The 21,789-nt window shown below is 41.5% G+C and overlaps 1 protein-coding gene across 10 annotated transcripts in view; it reads right to left on the bottom strand.

The window, feature by feature from the left end:
* The window catches only part of LOC129722818 (dystrophin), a 340,136-nt gene that overhangs the window by 245,158 nt on the left and 73,189 nt on the right, over nt 1–21,789 (bottom strand). For all 10 annotated transcript variants that reach the window (XR_008727654.1, XR_008727655.1, XR_008727656.1 and 7 more), the window contains 2 exons: nt 10,532–11,493; nt 10,392–10,479 (listed from right to left, as the gene is read on the bottom strand). Coding sequence is in view for 7 of the 10 variants with exons in the window: in XM_055676595.1 (XP_055532570.1) it covers nt 10,392–10,479; nt 10,532–11,493 (1,050 nt within the window). In the remaining 3 variants the exon portion in view is untranslated. The remainder of the gene's footprint in view (nt 1–10,391; nt 10,480–10,531; nt 11,494–21,789) is intronic.

A 21,789-nucleotide genomic window follows, 5' to 3' on the forward strand; every position in this document is an offset into this window, starting at 1 on the left:
TCATGGAATTCACTCGAGTGTTACCGACTATCTCCATTCATGTTTCTGCAAACCCCATTTTTTGTAGCTTCGTGACCATTAGAAGATGCGGTACTCTATCAAACGCCTCAAAGTCAACATAAACGGAATCGATTTGCTGGCGCTTCTCGAGTGCTCTGTTCAATGCAGAAACATAGGCCATCATGTTGGTGACCTTCGAACGTTTTTTCACAAAGCCGTGACATTTCAACACTATTATATAATATATATATATATATATATATATATATATATATATATATATATATATATATATATATATATATATATATATATATATATATATATATATATATATATATATATATATATATATATATATATATATATTTTTTTTGTTTTGTTTCAGGTGAAGGAGAAATTTGCATCCAAACCCCTGAGGTGACCAACCGCGGCTTTTGTGCTTTGTGCACCCTCTTGGTTCTTTAGGTCTCTTTGCTAACTTAGCTAACTAACCTGGAGACTGGCCGTTAGCTAACACTGGCGTGTTGGTGGTCTACCTGTCGCCTGTTTTGCAATTTTAAAACTATTTGAGAGGCGGCTGTACAAACCGCCCTCCAAATGTTTGGATCTTTACACATCCTCCGAACTAGGTTGTCCGGAGTGGTGTCTGGCCCGCTCACTACCATCATGTCGCTCCGCGCATGCACAAAACGAGGGCACACGAAGGATGCCCTCGCATGCCCGAATCTGTGTAGATACTGCCTGAAGCAACCATGACCTGACAGAATCCGTGTCAAGTGGAAGTTAACTTCTCCATGACGCCTCCCGACCCATCCGGATACGTCCGGAATAAGTCGATGCGTCCATCTACCCTAATTAGACCATTCCTGCTGCCATCTGATCATCGAGAATGACCTTCTGGTGCCTCGTATACCCCTTGTGTCACGTTGATCGAAGCATTCTACGTCCTCCTTAATGGCTATGCTGATAGGCATCATGCCGGACAGAACGCAGATTGCGTCGTATGACACTGTACGGTACGCGCTCAAAACCCTCAGGCACATGAGCCTGTAGGTACTTTCCTGTTTACGACGATGACTGTTGGTACCTAACGCTTTGGACCACGCTGGCCCACCATACCTAAGTATGGACGAAACCACGCTGGCAAGAAGTTTACGCTTGCTGCCATATACCGCTGAGCTATTCGACACCATTCGAGATAGTCCTGCAAAGGCCGTTGAAGCCCTCTTACAGGCATAGTCGACGTGACTCTTAAATGTGAGCTTATCGTCAACCATAACCCCTAAGAGCTAATGGTGCCTTGAGGTAATGGTGCAGTCACCGACTCTGACCACCGCCTGTTGCTCTAATTTGCGGTTGTTCACAACCGTAACCTCCGTTTTATGGTGCGCTAACTCCAGTTTGCTAGAGTGCATCCAGTCTTCGACCTTGCGTATGCAGTATATATATATATATATATATATATATATATATATATATATATATATATATATATATATATATATATATATATATATATATATATATATATATATATATATATATATATATATATATATATATATATATATATATATATATATATATATATATATATATATATATATATATATATATATATATATATATATATATATATATATATATATATATATATATATATATATATATATTGGCAGAGCTGTATGCCACCACGGGTCGGTATTTGGCGATTACCGTAGGCCACGGAAGTGCTCACTGCAAGCAAGCAGTCCCGGACCATCAGCGAGTGCTAGCCTAGGTTGTGGTGAGACTCAGACATTGGGCCGCCGAATTCTCGCAAAAGCCACATTATCCGGAAGCAGCTCTGACGGAGCGAATAGTGCCGCTCCCACCACCCAAATGCACTAATTCGCCCATTGGGATTGATGCCAGTAAGTTCTCAATTACGGCAACTGGTCGCAACGCCATACGATAAGAGTCGGATTTTGTTCTCGTACCACGATTCTGGGCTGGCACCTGCGCCGAGCTCCCTTAGTAAGGTCGTGTGACAACGGCTTGAAACGGCGAGACAACAACCGGTGCAGGGGTCTCCGTCCCGTAAAACCTGGCAGGCCTTCCAGTACGTTGAGGCGAATTACCTCATAGGTGACTCCCTGCTCAAAAACCTGGATGAAATCACCGAGAGGTGCGATATTGCACAGGCCCTCAAGGAGAAGTGCGGAGTGGAAGTAGCCACTGAGGTAATTCGCCTCTGTAAGGGTCCAGCGGGGACCCAGGTGGCCACTTTCCGGCTTGCATCGGCCGATGCAACCCTGGCCCTGAAGACAGCCAAACTTAAGGTTGGCTGGTCAGTATGTCCCCTGAGCATACTCCAGCAGCCGGACGTTTGCTTCAGGTGTTTCGAGGGAGGACACAAGTCCTGGACCTGCAAGGGGCCCGATAGGAGCCAGTTATGTAGGCGTTGTGGTGGTGCTGGCCATAAAGCTAAAGACTGCGGGGAGCCTCCCAAGTGCTTGGTATGTACTGGAAAACGGGACGCCAAGCACTTTATGGAAGGCCCACGGTGCCCAGCCGGTAAGGCGGCCACGAAACCACGGGCGTGAGGGTGACACAATTGAACCTGAACCATTGCTATGCGGCACAGCAGCTGCTATACCAAGCAGCGCCTGAGTCGCGGTCGGACATCGCAATCGTATCGGACCCCTACTGCATTCCTCCCGGAAACGGTAATTGGGTTGCAGATAAGTCCAGTACGGCGGCCATATGCACGACCAGCAATTCCCGGTTCAGGAGGTTGTGTCAACCTCAAATGAAGGATACGCGGTTGCCAAGGTGGACGGAGTGTTCTACTGCAGTTGTTATGCTCCGCCGCGTTGGTCTATCGAAAGGTTCACCCAGATGGTCGACTTGTTATCTATGGAGCTGATGGGACTAACACCCTTAGTAGTGGCGGGCGACTTCAACGCTTGGGCTGTTGAGTGGGGAAGCCGCCGCACGAACCAGGGGTCAGATCTTGTTGGAAGCTTTGGCAAAGCTCAACCTAGATCTGGCCAACGTTGGAACCAAGTGTACATTCAGCAGAAATGATGCGGAGACGATCATCGACGTGACGTTCTCCAGCCCAGGACTGATCGTGAACTGGAGGGTAGACGATGGCTACACCTATAGTGACCACCAGTCGGTCTGCTATAGCGTAGTACATAACGTGAGGCGGCAGGCGACGGGTAGAGCCAATACTCCGACCGTCCGCGGGTGGAAGACATCGCATTTCGATGCCGAGGTATTTGCAGAAGCAATGAGAAGAGAGCGCGAGGGGGGCAGTTGGCTCCGCCCGAGTGCTGACCAATTAGTTGCCACATTATCGCGGGCGTGCGACGCCACCATGCCTAGGACCCGCCATCCTAGGAATGGTAAGTCACCGGTATACTGGTGGACCGACGCGATAGCGGATCTCCGTAGCGCGTGCCTCCGTGCAAGACGGATGTTGCAACGTGCACGTACCGATGCACAGAGAGTAGAGCGCCGTGTAGCATTCGGATCTGCAAGATCGGCGCTTAAAAGTGCGATAAAGGCGAGCAAGAGGGCCTGCTTCGATAGGCTATGCGCGAGTGCCAATACGAATCCGTGGGGCAACGCATACAGAGTCGTAATGGCGAAGACCAAAGGCGTGTTGGCGCCTGCAGAGCGATCACCAGCGATGTTGGAGCGTATCATCGAAGGACTCTTTCCAAGCCACGAGCCAAATCCTTGGCCTCCGGTTGCTGAGTCCCACGTCCGACGTTCCAGTATCTCAGACACAGACCAGGGATGGTCGGCCAACCTGCCGGGCATCCAATCCGTGAGAGACGGCAGCCGTGCCGAGGTTGTGGAGGAGGTAAGGGTTACGAATGAGAAACTCATCGTGATCGCCAACTCCCTAAAGGTGAGCAAGGCACCGGGACCGGATGGAATCCCGAACTTGGCCATCAGGACGGCCATGAAAGTGGCCCCCGATCTATTTCGAGCAGTCATGCAGAAGTGCCTGGATGACTGCCTCTTTCCGGACAGGTGGAAGCGACAGAGATTGGAGCTGTTGCCGAAGGCTGGGAAACCGCCAGGGGACCCATCGGCATACAGACCTATCTGTCTGCTGGACACTACGGGCAAGGTGCTTGAGAGGATTATCCTCAACAGACTGGTGAAGTACACAGAGGGTGTAAACGGTCTGGCAAGTAACCAGTTCGGCTTCCGGAAAGGTAGATCCACGCTGGATGCTATCCTCTTTGTCACCAAGACGGCAGAAGTAGCACTCCAACGTAAGAGTTGGGGCATTCGCTATTGCGCAATCGTCACGCTTGACGTGAAGAATGCATTCCATAGCGCCAGTTGGGACTCCATAGCGCTCGCGCTTAGGAGCATCCACGTATCGGTGTCGTTGTACAAGATTTTGGAAAATTATTTCCAGAATCGGGTACTAGTTTACAACACGGAGGATGGTCAGCAGTGCGTCCCAATCTCCGCAGGGGTACCGCAAGGTTCCATCCTCGGCCCGGTGTTGTGGAATGTCATGTATGACGGGGTGTTGAAACTAAAGTTCCCTATAGGGGTTGTGATCGTCGGTTTCGCAGACGACATCACGCTAGAGGTCTACGGCGGGTCGGTCGAAGAGGTCGAGTTGACGGCCGCGCACTGCATACGCAAGGTCGAAGACTGGATGCACTCTAGGAAACTGGAGTTAGCACACCATAAAACGGAGGTTACGGTTGTGAACAACCGCAAATTAGAGCAACAGGCGGTGGTCAGAGTCGGTGACTGCACCATTACCTCAAGGCACCATTAGCTCTTAAGGGTTATGGTTGACGATAATCTCACATTTAAGAGTCACGTCGACTATGCCTGTAAGAGGGCTTCAACGGCCGTTGCAGGACTATCTCGAATGATGTCGAATAGCTCAGCGGTATATGGCAGCAAGCGTAAACTTCTTGCCAGCGTGGTTTCGTCCATACTTAGGTATGGTGGGCCAGCGTGGTCCAAAGCGTTAGGTACCAACAGTCATCGTCGTAAACAGGAAAGTACCTACAGGCTCATGTGCCTGAGGGTTTTGAGCGCGTACCGTACAGTGTCATACGACGCAATCTGCGTTCTGTCCGGCATGATGCCTATCAGCATAGCCATTAAGGAGGACGTAGAATGCTTCGATCAACGTGACACAAGGGGTATACGAGGCACCAGAAGGTCATTCTCGATGATCAGATGGCAGCAGGAATGGTCTAATTAGGGTAGATGGACGCATCGACTTATTCCGGACGTATCCGGATGGGTCGGGAGGCGTCATGGAGAAGTTAACTTCACTTCAGGCAGTATCTACACAGATTCGGGCATGCGAGGGCATCCTTCGTGTGCCCTCGTTTTGTGCATGCGCGGAGCGACATGATGGTAGTGAGCGGGCCAGACACCACTCCGGACAACCTAGTTCGGAGGATGTGTAAAGATCCAAACATTTGGAGGGCGGTTTGTACAGCCGCCTCTCAAATAGTTTTAGAATTGCAAAACAGGCGACAGGTAGACCACCGACACGCCAGTGTTAGCTAACGGCCAGTCTCCAGGTTAGTTAGCTAAGTTAGCAAAGAGACCTAAAGAACCAAGAGGGTGCACAAAGCACAAAAGCCGCGGTTGGTCACCTCAGGGGTTTGGATGCAAATTTCTCCTTCACCTGAAACAAAAAAAAAAAAAAAAAAAAAAATATATATATATATATATATATATATATATATATATATATATATATATATATATATATATATATATATATATATATATATATATATATATATATATATATACATATACATATACATATATATATATATATATATATATATATATATATATATATATATATATATATATATATATATATATATATATATATATATATGTGGCAAAACATACAATATTAATTCTGAAAATCATTACAAACAGATTTGGGTATCCTTTTGGACAGCAAACTTTGTTTCGCTCAGCACATTGCAGTTACTACCGCTAAAGCCAATGCTGTGCTAGGCTTCATAAAACGAAACACGCAGCAGTTTAATGATGTTTATTGCCTGAAGGCCCTCTACTGTGCGCTAGTACGCAGTATACTTGAATACGGAGTACTCGTTTGGTCACCCTGTTACTCTGTTTAAATCAACCGGATTGAACGAATCCAGCGTAATTTCGTTCGGTACGCCCTGAGAATGCTGCCTTGGGAAGATCCTATCCGTCTGCCACCTTACGAACATCGATGTGCTCTTAACCAGCTGCCAACTCTGACTAACAGGAGAAGTCTACACACCAAGTTCCCAAGCTCAGATTCAGCAATCTTTACTGAAATTCAACAATAAAAACCATATACTGAGATTTCAGCAATTTAAATGTATACTGAAAATTCGGCAATTCGTTTTGCTTTACCGACATTCAGCAATCTTTCCTTCGATTACTGAATGTACAGTAATGTACTGTCAAAATGAAAAAAAAAAAGGTGCTTGTTGTCAATATTTTTAGTCCGCGCGCTAAAAAAAGGTTTGTTCGCCCCTAATAAGGCGTAAAAAGGCTTGAACGCCGACCGTTGAGACGTGCAGGAAGTGTTTGGTGAGTGGGAAAATGAATAAATCTTGTTTTTCATAGTTCAGTGGAGGAAGTTGGCAAAAGGACATCGGATGAACGGATCGGACTTAGGTGACACATTACTCGAGGATCTTAGTGACATGGTGAAAGGTTAAAAAATAATAAGCAAAACATCGACTTTCAACGTGTTTTAAAATCTACACGAAGAATTCCCACTGAACTGATGTTTCAGTCATTTAACGGACGTTCGCTGGAAATTCAGTAATAGTCCGTCAACCATGAATGACATTTCACATTGCTGAAAATTCAGCAAAGTACCGTCAAACAGAATGACATTTCACATTGCTGACACATTCAGTAATATTTCATTGCTGAAATGATTACTGGAATTTCAGCGTGGCAAAATTCAGTGAAAGTTTACTGAATTTCAGTAAAAAATTTGGTGTGTACTATTGCTATATATTTATGTGTAAAGGCATTCTGGGAACTCAGATTTGTTAGACCGCTATCTCAAATTCACGATAGGAGTGAACGTCAAATATCTATCGTTGGAATAAATGAATTTCATAAATAAAAGAAAGGTCACATTATATTAAGATGACTACACTGAACCAAGTATTCACTTATTGGTTATTGGAAACGTCACATAACTTTACTTATTTCATAATCTAATTCATGTTATGTGTACACGATAAACTACATGTGAAAACCAGATGAAATTTATTAGAACGCAGGAATACTTTTTATCTGTCAACCTGATAGCTTTCATGTAAATACGCTTCATGTGCGTGGACAGATAATAGTTATGAGATTTTCATATGTGAAAAAAATGTGTTTTCGTCCGTGTATTCAAGATGGCGAATGTTGCAGATAGTTTTCTGGAAGATTTGGCGTTTTTCAAGCATTCCTTGGAGGTTATACAACGTAAGTTAAGTAAAATTATGTAAATTAAAAAAATAGATCAAATCTATTTTTTAGAGTGTGGAATTCAGCTGTATTAGCTCCTTACATTTTCGTTGGACAACTTCAAGAACAGTTTGGAGCAAAGTTCCGTTGAATGGAGTTAAGTTTTATTTGTAATGTAAGTTTTATTTACAATTATCTTTATTTATTATTTGTAATATACCTCAAACATCATTGCAATAAATGGACAAATTCAATGTCTTATATTTATACTTTTAATTTCGGAGAAATGCAACACTTCAAACTGCAAGACCGAACATTACATGCACAAGCACATGAAGTATATTAAATAAAACCAATAATTTTCATCGCAGTAAAACACATACAGGACATGTGATTATTCCAATGAATATAAATAAAACCGTAATGTGAGTTTCTAAGTGACATGCACATAAATGCTATTGGAAAACTTACATGGAAAAAAACTATATATGTTTTCCAATAACTTTTACATGATTACTTGGTTCAGTGTAGAACAAGATACCTGACTCTTGCAGTATGCAGCGGACATGCTTGTCGCTGCGTGTGAACGCAAGTCGAACTAATTTGTTTACTGGTAATTTGATGATGACGGCAAGGTGGCAAAAGGTGAAGCTTTTTTTCAATATCCTTGTATGGTCCTGCCATCTATTTTTCAATATTGTCCATCGTGCAAATATAAATTTCGATATCCTTATACGGTGCTGCCATCTAGTTTTCATTTTAATCTGGCGGATTTTACACGATAAATCGATTTTACTAATAACCAATTGAATTAAAAAAACTGGAAGTCAGGTATCTTGTTCTAGTCATTTTTGATTATATGCAATCACTCGCATGTAGATCTGTTTTCATTTTAAAAGCGAATAAAAATCATTTGAAATTCTGTAGATATTCATTTTAGATTCAAAATCCAAACACTTTATGTCTGTACTGCCGTAATCTCGCAGACTGACGTATGCGACAGCGAGTAAAAATTTTAGTACGAAGCTTTTTCCAAAAACGTTTGTATAATAAGTGTTAGGACGAATTTCAACAATCTGATCTGTATATAATGCATTAATATAATCACAAAACATCGTCGAGCGTATGATTTGTGGAAAAAGTTGATAAACACTGAAGTTATGTTACCAACGTCATTTTGTTGTAGAAACAACGATTTTATTTTCCCTGTTTCTACAACCGATTGACGCACGTCCATCGTAGTAGGTATGCGACAAGTCACTAACAAAGATTCTTTTTTCATAACCAGTCAAACAGTCGCGATTCGATTATACATTCTCGGAAATGGATATATTCAAATATATAGTAGCGTTCGTGGCCTCTGCCATTTTCCATCCGCACTTCTTCCGTACGAAGATCACAAGTGCGCTTCAGTTGTCCACGAACATGGACCAAGCTTCGTGGCCTTAGAGGGCTACAGTATGATCAATGTTTTGTAGATGGTAAACTTCGTGCCGCGGCGAATTTTATTTGAGCAGAGCGTCCTTTAGAGTCAATAAAAAGGGTACGATTTCCTGCCATAGAACCTCGACGACTTTCTCTGCTGATGTCATTCTCGGTAATCACCAGTTAGCCTAGATACACTCACTTGTCAACTACCTCGATTTCATCACCGCTAAGCTGAATCCATGGTAGGAGATTAACACGGCCTTTTCTAGGGTCGATTGTAGGCCTCTGTGCATCATCACTATTACGGAAATATCCATATTGAGTGGTATTCGGTAATTTTGGGATGTTCTCTCTCTAGAGAGCAAAAGTCGTTAACTTGGATTTCAAAAGACAATACCTGGCCTCTTGGTATCATTCTGGTTCCGGAAATTGTCATATTGGGTGGTTTTTGGCCATTTTGATCTGTTATTCAGAAACCAGAAGTTGCCATCTTAGAGTTTGAAATACTCTCTGGGGGCAATTCTTGGCTCCTGGGCATCATTTCGATCATTTTAGGCTGTTTTCCGGAAAAATTGTTTCAAATGTGTGTTTCATTTATACGGAACCCTTCTCTTGCAGAGAAGAGAGAGGTGTCGTACCATCATAGAAATATTTCCTGCTCCCAAAAACTTTTACATGTCAAATTTGACTGAATTTGCTCGATTAACAACATAGTTGGGTTGGATTTACGTCACGTTGAGGAGAAATGGCGGTTACGTCATTTCGTTTTCGTGAATTAATGACGCTATTTTTTACACGTTTGATCAAATTTCGGTGCCTATAGGTCCGATTTGGTGTCTTCTATCGTTTAATCACAAAAAACACAAATCGGCCACTTTGGTGCTTACGTCAGTCTGCGAGATTACGGCAGTATATGTCATAACACGGAAACTAAAAGTGTTTTCCTTTTGAAAATGAGGTGTTGCACGATAAATAATTCTGAAGTGTTTCGCATATGAATTCTATATGTTTTGACCAGTGGGCCAAATTCAAGTGCAAAAAACTGCATAATGTCGTGTCGATTTCTTTCCGTGTGGACAAAGACGATCCCATATCAAAACACAACCATTCTTATTGCAGTGGCACTTTTTCCCAATACTCTTCAAGCAAACAAAAGAAAACGAAGAACAAAATATGGATCAGAACAGACCTAGGCGACGAAATAAGGACTACCATTGGAAATTGTTACATGGAACTGCATGTACACCATGCTCAATAATTTTACTTGAAAAAATAGCATATAAGTTAGTAAGTAATTTTTCGCGCATCAAAATATGTACTAACATTGCCCTGCCGTGCCAAACATAGTTGTCCCTTGCTCTTCACGAACCTTATGCGCGCTGGAACAATTATGCTTGGGACGACAGTTTACTTCTGAGACAATTGAAAAATATATCAATAAATATCAGTTATATTATTTTCAGAATTAAACTTCATCAACTTACCTGTAATATTTGTGAAACTTTTTTAAGTAAATCCTCCACTTCTGCGTCACTATTCGATTCAACTTTACTGAGATCCTCTTCCATGGATCTAGAAATGTGCATTTTAAGAGAGTTTATTCATAAATAATATCGTCGCTTACCTCAGAACTTCTATATTAACAGAATCAACGTTTTGCAAGGTATTTTTCATCTGATATAATTTCTTTTTCACCATTGTGTTACGGAAATCTTTAAACTGCTGTTCAACATCGTCGATGCGAGTTCTCAACTCTTCAAGATAAAGCGGTTCACATGTTTCTTTGTACTCTTCGTACAGTTCATTGCAAATGTTCAATTTTTCAACAGCAGTTTGCTCATGCTCCTCTGTAAATCGTATATTGTTACTATCATTGATCCATTCTTGAACGAAACTCAAGTTATCGTCTATGTTACGCATTATCTTTAGTAAATTTTCCAAAATTATTTTCGATTGAGTAACAGTTTCGCCAAGCGAATTATATAAATGTTTGAGTGTGTCTATTCTTTGTCCTAATTTAATGGGATTCCGAGTAGTTTTATCTTCGCATACTTTGCGTCCAGTTCTAATGACCTGCTCTATGTCACCTTTTATTTCTGATAATATTCTATACATTTTTAAACAGTGATGGAATTGATCTTGTAAATGGCCTGGCCCCGCTGAGGAAGGATCTAGTATAATGGCGTTTTTTTCTACATTGCGTAGCTCACCGAGTGCATGGTTTAATTTTGCCTCGAATGTAGCTTGAGCAGACGTCAAGCGGTTTAGTTTAAGTTGACATGATTTGAACTGTTCCTGCAATAGCTTGATTTGATCTTGGTATCGGTTTGCAGCTTCTAATTTTCCCTGTTTTTTATAATGATCTACTTTTTTTATCATCTCCAACATGACTTTTTCATGATGTTCGAACTCTTCTTGTAGTTTTTGGAAATCATTTGGAACATCCTCTACTGTGGTATCATTCTCGATGTAGTCACTCAAGATCCCATCGACACGGAATATCCACTGTTGTAAACAAGACACTTGACTTTCAGATGACTGAGCTTCTTTAACTGCTTGTTCGAGTTTCGTTGTTCGTTGTTTTGCCTAAAAATAAAGTGCTTTTAGCGCGTGAATTACAAAACCCGATATCTTTTCAAAATCATATGAATACAAATTACTTAAGTGACCAGATAGTTAGAGCTGCAACGCGGGACCCCTCATAAACTGCATGATGTGGAAAAGGTGTGAGGGATGAATAGTTTGAAGGTAGATTCGAATTTGAAATTGTTTCCCAAAACAATGATTCTATGTATTAAAAATACTTTTAGCAATGTTAAATTTGTGTAGAAATGAAACACTCTCACTTATATTTTTGCTGAATACTTTTTATCTTTCTTCAAACTAAAGTTTGAGTTTTTTGCAAAGATTTGTTATCTATATTACAAAACTTTTACATAAAAAATTGTTCAAAATTTAATTTTTTTACAGATAAATCTATATGTGGCATCCCTGTCGAGTGTTCGTTTTACCACTAAATGGTTTTCTTACGCACTTACGTTCCTTTGATTTGGCTGTTATAGACCTTTTTACGTACGAATGTGTTAGTGCCACTAGTTGAGGAAAGTATTTACAAATAGCTGTTTTGTTTGCAATGCTATGTTTTTTACAGCTGGACAAATATTCAGTTAAACACTCATTATATATTTTAAACTTGTTTCTAAATTATTAATTCATTCCTGATCAGAAATCGGAAGAAGCTGCTGAACATAATCGACCAAAATTGTTAAAAGGGATAAAAGTCGAAGCAACGAGATGCGATGATTTACAGTTTAGAGGAAACAAAAGTAACTTTACACGGGTTTACACGTTTCCTAGTGTGCGTAGGTGAAAAGTCACTTATCTCTATAGATGTAAAAAAAGCATCATTAAGTAAAATGAAACTATTGTCAGAGAGGCACGATGTCCCAGTGAAAAAAATGTGACATCCGTTGATACAATTTTGTTGAAATCGCGGGATGTTTTAAAGACGTTCGGGATACTTTACGGACGCAGGACATGTGCGGGACGTATTTATGAGCTTGGCACCACCTTCGGCAAGAATTAAAGGAAAGTTTAATCTACCAGCAGATAAAATTCAGTTCTAATGTAATTAGAAATTCTACAGGGTGTAACAGTATAATTTTTTTGAATATAAGATATCAGTCGTTGCGAGACAGAGTGATCTATGTACCATCGAGCAAATTTTTCAAGAGATGCAATTTTCAAAAAATCTCCGAATAAAATTCTTTCTAATGAAGTTAACAGATTGTATTTGCGGCGGTAAAATTGCAAAGTGTATACTTTTGTGCTCCCAGGCTTGGATTTTTTAAATTCAGCTATCATGAATAAAACATGTATGTGAACAGGGTAGGACATTTAAAAAAATGGGTAAAAATAAAGTTTACAATAAGTAAATTTTAAAAACCATCAGAGCACCAACAACTATAAAAGATTGACGTGAGCCCTGGATCACATTTCATGGAGCAGGGATCATTAGAATTAGGTGATTTGATCAGACAAGACGAAAGTAGTGCTATTTGGGTCTGGTTTGAGGGTGTTAAAAGAAATTTAACTAGATCACAATGATCTTACACTCTACTGCCTATGTAAAAGTTGCGAGTCCTATGTAAATTTTGCGAAAATGTGTCCATTTTGGTATGTTTTTTCAAGAATAGCCATTAAAAAAGTCAGTTTTGATTCCCACAACCTCGATTTTAATGGCTACTCTTGTAGAGCATGCCGAAATGGACCCATTTCCGCAAAAAAAAACAAGAAAACAGGACTTTTAAATAGGACTGTTATGCGAATAGCGGCAGTATAGACACTAAGTGTCTTCTAGAAAAAATAATAAATTTTCCGATTCTACAACTATGCCAAAGACCTGAATTTGATTCTTGCATCTAGATGCTGTTGCTTTCATTTCGACTGTATACCCCCTTATTGATACTTTCAACATATCTTAAAACATTTCAAATAGCACATTGGGAAACTTCTCCTTAGTCAAAGAGATTTTTTTTTGTTCCCAAGTTCAGTTTGAACTTCAATTCCCAAAGTTTCAATAACTTTCGTCTCAAGATGGGGAAGAGCACGATGTTTGATTCGGCGATGAATAACAATTGCAACTCCACCGCCGGAACCCTGAATCCTATCATATCTATGAACCACGTAATTGGGATCATATTTGATTTAATGTTAGGTTTCAAATAATTGCAATATGCACATTATTTACTGTTAAAAAATTAAAAAGCTCATTCTCATTGGCCTTCAATGAGCGAGCATTCCAATTTAAAATTTTGATCGGTTAATTTAAAATCATTGCTAAATTTTAAATTAGAAACAATTTTAATTGTAAAATTTGTACCTATTTGGATGGCTTCAAACATTGATTTTGCCTGCAACATGGCGTTCATAAGATCGAACATTGCTTGTTGCAGAAAAGAAAGTTTTCCTGCCGTAATAGGCCCCAGGCAGTTGACATTAGAAAAAATATTTTCGGTAGCAATATTAGCTGGGGTAATAGGTGTACAATTATTTTCTAGCGTGTTTTGCTTACCCATATTGACGGTCATTTTCGAACTACCAACATTAGGCGGTAGAATGTTCGAACTACCTGTAACCTGTGCATATGTTAAACGGGTATGCAAAGGAGTAGGTAAACTATGCGTCACTGGTACGCTTGGAGAATTTTGTTTTGAATTTTGTTTACCTTGCCTTGCCTTAACATTTGCTAAACGGGCTGGGCATTGATAAAAATTCGACATATGGTTGCCGTTACAATTCGCACAGCGAAAATTTTTACTCTCTTTCACAGGACATGTGTCCTTTTTGTGAGAAGAGTCTCCACAAATGAGGCATTTTTGGTCCATGTTACAAAACTTTGAACCATGGCCATAACGTTGGCAAACACGGCATTGGGTGATATGCTTTTCACCTCCGCCAAACTTACGATATAATTCCCATTTTACACGCACGTTATATAAAGCATGTGCTTTTTCCAAAAATTTTAAGTTATTAACCTCACTGCGGTTAAAATGAATTAAATAATTTACAAGGGAAATTCCAGTTCGCTGACTGTTTTCGCCTCGTGATTTTTGTTTCATCAGAATTACTTGGGTAGGGGCTATACCAAGTAATTCTGTCAAAGTAATTTTGATCTCATCAACGGTTTGATCGTTGGTGAGACCTTTCAATACGACCTTGAACGGCTTGGCGCTCTTCGTATCATATGTAAAAAATTTATACATCTTTTCAGTTAAATACTGAATAAGACGATTCCAATCTTTCAATGTTTGAGCCAGTAAACGGCATTCGCCTCTTCGGCCAATTTGTTAAGTAACTTTGACGTCGAAGAGAAACGTAGAAAGTTCTCTTTTGAAAATATTAAATTCAGAAGCAATAGTTACCACAATAGGTGGAACTTTCTCCTTTTTTACAGAAATTTCACTTTGAATAGTTTTACTTTCGAACATTTCAATTTCGCCGGCTTCTTGCTCAGGCAGAATATCATATAAATTTTCACTGCATAAGCTAGTTTCAGAAAGAGATGCCTCTCTTTTCCTCCCCGTAGCGATGCGTAGTTTCTTTTTTCGTCCTGCCATTTCAGGTGATACGAAAAAAGTTCAAAAATAATATCAAATTGCAAGTATTGAGAAAGAAAGAAATAGGTAGTCTTGAAAAAGACTGATGTAAGTTAACTTCCAGGTAATCTTTAAAAGACACACTGACAAAACACAAACTTTGAAGCTATAGGCAGTCAAAGACCAGTCCACAAGCAACCGAAAATACGTCTGATCTGTCGGGCAGCTCAAGACGCACTGTTAGTCAAAGAGATGGAAAAAGACACTGTTCGGTGGTGAGTTACTTTACTAATGTTAATTTTTCAACCAATTTTGATTTTTGGCTTCAGGTTTGGGGATCGATGGCTGTTCGAATGATCTACACTTTTCTAATAGCTGAGTTGCTACACGTTCTACGTTTTTCTGGTAGCTGAGTTGCGATGTGCTCTACATTGTCCTAGAAGCATATTCAGACAATCAGCGCAAAGTAAACAACAGCGAGAAGAAAACTACCACTTGTAGCAGATAAGATAAAAATAATCATAAAATGTCATAGAACAAAATGTAAATATTCATTCCGCGTGGAACACTCGACAGAAACGGACGTGCAAAGTGGTCGTTCTATTACAATCCGGTCCGTGTGTACGAATAGCCAAACAAAAGAGTGTATTATTCAAGGCCATCAGTTGACAGTCGAGTCCGTGTCGCTGTGCTGAGTGATCTCACACCCGGCTCACTGCTGGTGGCTGTATTGGTGCTGCTGTACTGGTGCTGCTGGCTGCTTTGGGTGCAGCTTCGAACGATCGGACAACCACTGCTGGAAGGAAGAAGTAAAGAGGTACGTGTTCTTGTCGGCGCTAGTTCGCTAGTGCGCTACATTTAGCGCGATGGATGTAGATCCCTCGCCTCCCGTGCCACCATCCCCGAACCCCCCTGACCCTGACCCTTCTGTTACCCCCTCCCCTGTTCATTCTCCAGTCCCCCCTCGCCCCAGGCTTTACCCGGACGGATCTCAACAGGGCAGCTATACTGTTTATTTTCGTCCAAAGGCAGGAGTGAATTCAAAGCGATTAAACATACTGCAAATTTCAAAAGACCTGACGAAGGGGTACAAGGCCGTGACCGAAATTTCCAAGGTCCGACCTAACAAGCTCCGTGTCGTGGTCAGTGATCTGGCACAGGCCAATGCTATCGCTTGCTCTGAGCTCTTCACACGCGAGTATCGCGTTTACATACCCGCACGAGACGTGGAGATCGACGGTGTCATAACCGATTCGAGTCTGTCTGTCGAGTGTATCCTAAAGAGCGCAACCGGTTGCTTCAAAAATACCGAAACACAGGCGAAGATTTTGGATTGTAAGCAATTGCGGACCATGCCTCTCGTCGGCGGTAAAAAAGTTTACACTCCGTCAGACTCGTTTCGCGTTACGTTTGCCGGATCTGCACTCCCTAGCCACGTCTCGATCGACCGGGTTCGTCTGCCTGTGCGATTGTATGTACCCCGTGTTATGAATTGCACCAATTGCAAGCAGTTAGGCCACACAGCCGCCTACTGCTGCAATAAGGCACGATGTAGCAAGTGTGGGGAGACTCATGCGGAAGATTCTTGCAGTGTTAATGCTGAAAAATGTATTCACTGTGGGGAAAACCAGCATGAGCTCTCCACATGCCCGGTGTACATGCAGCGCAGAGATAAAATCAAGCGGTCACTTAAGGAGCGTTCAAAGCGTTCTTACGCTGAGATGCTGAAGAAGACCGTGACCACTTCTACCATAACATCGAACCCCTTTGATCTGTTGCCCTCCGATGAAACCGATTCTGACGATTCATCAGCGGGAACATCTTATGCCAATCCTGGGGAGTCTAGGAAGAGGAAAAATGTTTCTTCTCCTAAACTTCCCCGTAAAGGTCCTAAGATTTCCCAAAGTGTAATGAAAAGTACGAACAAACCAAACAGTGCTGCGGAAAAACCGAAGCAAACTCCTCCTGGGCTTGCAAATTTAAAGTCCCAGAAGGAGTTCCCAGCACTGCCAGGAACATCTAAAACCCCAGTTGTTCCTTTTGCACATCCAGTTGATGAAACAAACTCTGGATTAGTGAAATTTTCTGACATTGTGGACTGGATTTTTGAAAATTTCAATATACCCGATCCAATTAAAAATTTTCTTACAGCATTCCTCCCAACAGTTAGATCATTTTTGAAGCAGTTGACTGCCCAATGGCCCCTCCTTGTAGCGATTGTATCCTTCGATGCCTAATTCAACTGCGCATATGAAGGATTCTATCTCTGTCTTACAGTGGAATTGTAGAAGTATTGTACCAAAAATTGATTCGTTTAAAGTTTTGATGAATAAAAACAAATGCGATGCATTTTCCCTTTGTGAAACTTGGCTTACTTCAAATATTGATCTCAACTTCCATGATTTTAATATTATTCGCCTTGATCGAGACACCCCATATGGAGGAGTACTTTTAGGGATTAAAAAGTGCTACTCTTTCTATCGTATTAACCTCCCCTCGATTCCAGGCATCGAAGTTGTCGCATGTCAAATGACAATACAAGGTAAAGAGCTTTGTATTGCCTCAATATATATTCCTCCCAGAGCACAGGTTGGGCAACGGCTGCTCTTTGATTTAATAGAACTTCTTCCCTCGCCACGTTTGATTTTGGGAGACTTCAACTCTCATGGCGTGGCTTGGGGTTCCCCATACAATGATAACCGCTCCTCTTTAATCTATAACCTTTGCGATGACTTCGACATGACTATTTTAAACAACGGTGAAATGACACGTATCCCGAAACCTCCAGCGCGCCCAAGCGCTTTGGATCTATCCTTATGTTCGACGTCGCTACGGTTGGATTGCACATGGAAGGTAATCCTCGATCCTCACGGTAGCGACCATTTGCCTATTCTTATTTCAATTAATAACGGGTCGAGTCGCATGCGACCAATTGACATTCCGTATGACCTCACACGGAATGTCGATTGGAAGTTATACGAGGAAATGATTTCAAAAGCGGTCGAGTCGATTCAACATCATCCACCACTTGAAGAATACAACCTCCTCGCGGGCTTGATTCTCGACGCCGCGTTGCAAGCCCAAACGAAGAAATATCCCGGCGTAACGATCAAAGAACGGCCTCCCACTCCGTGGTGGGACCAAGAGTGCTCCGATGTCTACACGCAAAGATCCGACGCGTTTAAGGCCTACCAGAAGGGAGGTATACCTGGCGACTATTTACGGTATTCGGAGCTTAATACCAAGCTTTAAAGTTTGGCTTAAGCAGGTTCGTGAGCGAGACGTCGAGGGAGACATCGATGAGCACTCTTTGGAACACAGCCCGAAGAATGCGGAATCGCGTAACGGTCAACGAAAGCGAGGAGTCTTCAAGTCGGTGGATATTTGATTTTGCCAGGAAAGTATGTCCGGACTCTGTTCCTGAGCGAAACATTGTTCGTGATGCGTCTCCGGGCCACGACGCGATAGAATCACCTTTTACGATGGCAGAATTTTCAGTTGCCCTCCTGTCCTGTAACAATAACGCGCCTGGGTTAGATAGAATCAAATTCAACTTGTTGAAGAATCTACCCGGCAATGCCAAGAGGCGCTTGTTGAACTTGTTCAATAAGTTCCTGGAGCAAAACATTGTACCGCAGGATTGGAGGTAAGTGAAGGTGATCGCCATCCAAAAACCAGGGAAACCAGCTTCTGATCACAACTCTCATAGGCCGATTGCAATGCTATCCTGTATCCGGAAATTGATGGAAAAAAATGATACTCCGTCGTTTAGACCATTGGGTCGAATCAAATGGTCTACTATCAGATACTCAATTTGGCTTCCGCCGTGCCAAAGGGACGAATGATTGTCTTGCGTTGCTTTCAACAGATATTCAGCTGGCGTATGCTCGCAAAGAACAAATGGCGTCTGCGTTCTTGGACATTAAGGGGGCTTTTGATTCCGTTTCTATTGACATTCTTTCGGGTAAACTTCACCGACAAGGATTTTCTCCAATTTTGAACAATTTTTTGCACAATTTGTTGTCCGAAAAGCACATGCATTTTACGCACGGCGATTTGGCAACTTTTCGCATTAGCTACATGGGTCTTCCCCAGGGCTCATGTTTAAGCCCCCTTCTTCACAACTTTTATGTAAATGACATCGACGAATGTCTGGCAAATTCATGCACGATAAGACAACTTGCAGACGACAGTGTAATCTCTGTTACAGGAGCCAAAGCTGCCGATTTGCAAGGACCATTGCAAGATACCTTGGACAATTTGTCTGCTTGGGCTTTACAGCTAGGTATCGAATTCTCTCCGGAGAAGACTGAGATAGTAGTTTTTTCTAGGAAGCATGAACCTGCTCAGCTCCAAGCACAATTAATGGGTAAAACGATCTCTCAGGTTTTGGTACACAAATATCTTGGTGTCTGGTTCGACTCTAAAGGCACCTGGGGTTGTCACGTGAGGTATCTGATGAAAAAATGTCAACAAAGAGTGAATTTTCTTCGTACAATAACCGGACAATGGTGGGGAGCCCACCCAGGAGACCTTATAAGGCTTTGCCAAACAACGATATTGTCTGTCAATGAGTACGGGTGTTTCTGCTTCCGCTCCGCAGCAAACACACATTTGATCAAACTGGAGCGAATACAATATCGTTGTTTGCGTATCGCCTTGGGTTGCATGCAATCGACCCATACGATGAGTTTGAGATCTTAGCTGGAGTACTACCATTGAAAACCCGCTTCTGGAGCCTGTCTTCTCGTATTCTAATCAAATGTGAGGTCTTGAACCGTCCCGTGATTGAAAATTTTGAAAGGTTAATCGAACTTAATTCTCAAACCCGTTTTATGACATTGTATTTCAATCACATGTCCCAAAATATTAACCCTTCTTCGAATATTCCAAATCGTGTCGACTTATCAAATACTTCTGATTCTACTGTGTTTTTCGATACATCCATGATAGAAGAAACTCGTGGAATCCCGGATCATTTACGCGTGCAGCAGATCCCTAAAATTTTTTCCAATAAATATCGAAACATCAACTGCGACAATATGTACTACACTGACGGATCACTTCTTGATGGGTCCACTGGCTTCGGTATCTTCAATAACAATTTAACCGTCTCCCATAAGCTCGATAATCCTGCTTCTGTTTACGTCGCAGAATTAGCTGCAATTCAGTACACCCTAGGGATTATCGAAAAAATGCCCACGGACCATTATTTCATCTTTACGGACAGTCTCAGTTCCATTGAGGCTCTCCGATCGATGAAAGATGTTAAGCACTCTCCGTATTTCCTGGGGAAAATACGGGAACATCTGAGTGCTTTATCCGAAAAATCTACTCAGATTACCTTAGCGTGGGTCCCTTCTCACTGCTCGATACCGGGTAATGAGAAAGCGGACTCTTTGGCTAAGGTGGGCGCAACAAACGGTGATATTTATGTAAGACCAATTGCCTTTAATGAATTTTTCGTATTTGTACGTCAGAATACGATCATCAGTTGGCAAAATTCTTGGACCAAGGGGGAACTGGGAAGGTGGTTACATTCCATAATCCCCAAGGTATCGACGAACCCGTGGTTCAAGGAGTTGGATGTAGGTCGGGATTTCATTTGCGTGATGTCCCGGCTTATGTCCAATCACTATAGATTTGACGCGCATCTCCGTCGTGTTGGGCTCGGGGAGAGTGGTATCTGTGCCTGTGGTGAAGGTTATCACGACATAGAGCACGTTGTTTGGTCATGCCCTGTACACCGTGACGCCAGGTCTAGATTAATAGCTTCCCTGCAGGCCGAAGGTAGGCAGCCGGCTGTTCCTGTTCGTGATGTCTTGGCGAGCCGTGACCTATCCTACATGTCCCTTATATACGTTTTCCTGAAATCCATCCACGCCCCATTTTAGTTCTATCCCCTTCCGCCTACATCCAACCAAACGACAAGAACACGTTAAGACCCCGGATCCGGAAACAGCAATCAGACCCGCACGATACTCTCAAGGCCCGATGGAAACAACCCAATATGCCAGTCCGTAATATCTTGGCCCAGCAGCGGAACAAATTTAATATGCTGCTTACCTATGGCAATGAAAATCATCAAACAGCAAACCTGTGCTTTTAATGCAAAATATTCTAGCTTTAAGTTAGATTTAGTTTCAGCTCGTAGTCGGCAGCGAGGATAAAAAATTTGCTGTTAGTTATTAAGATACTTTAGAAAGTAAGCTACCAGATATAATTGGCGCCGTTAAACATTGAATTGTATTTGTGCCGTGTCAAATAAACTATAGATGAAGAAAAAAAATGTAAATATTAAATATAGGGTAAGGTGGGGCAAGATGGGTCAGTGCCGTTTTTGAGCTTGAAAAAACTTTATTGGTGATGACACTAATTTTGCATGATGCGTAACGTGTTTTTGACTATGTATCACGTGTCCATAGTTCATATTTACATATTGCTTGTTTTTAATAAATAAAATAATCGCTAAGTTTTTGACGCGATTCACACTTTTGAAAAAAACGGGTTCTCTCGTCGTACGCTATATAATTTGAAGTAAACCTTTATTGCAGCAGCAGTTTTGCTCATGATGTACTAAATAATATGCTTTTTTAGCATATATAAATATAAAAAAAATCTCTTTACGCTTCCACTGCATCAGTTTATACAATGAGAAGCAGAGAAGAGTGCTTTAAGGATTAAAAGACTTTTAAAACTTTTGAAGGTGACCTAACAGGTCATATATATATATATATATATATATATATATATATATATATATATATATATATATATATATATA

Source organism: Wyeomyia smithii, chromosome 2 (genome assembly GCF_029784165.1).
Source record: "Wyeomyia smithii strain HCP4-BCI-WySm-NY-G18 chromosome 2, ASM2978416v1, whole genome shotgun sequence".
Lineage (NCBI taxonomy): Eukaryota > Metazoa > Arthropoda > Insecta > Diptera > Culicidae > Wyeomyia > Wyeomyia smithii.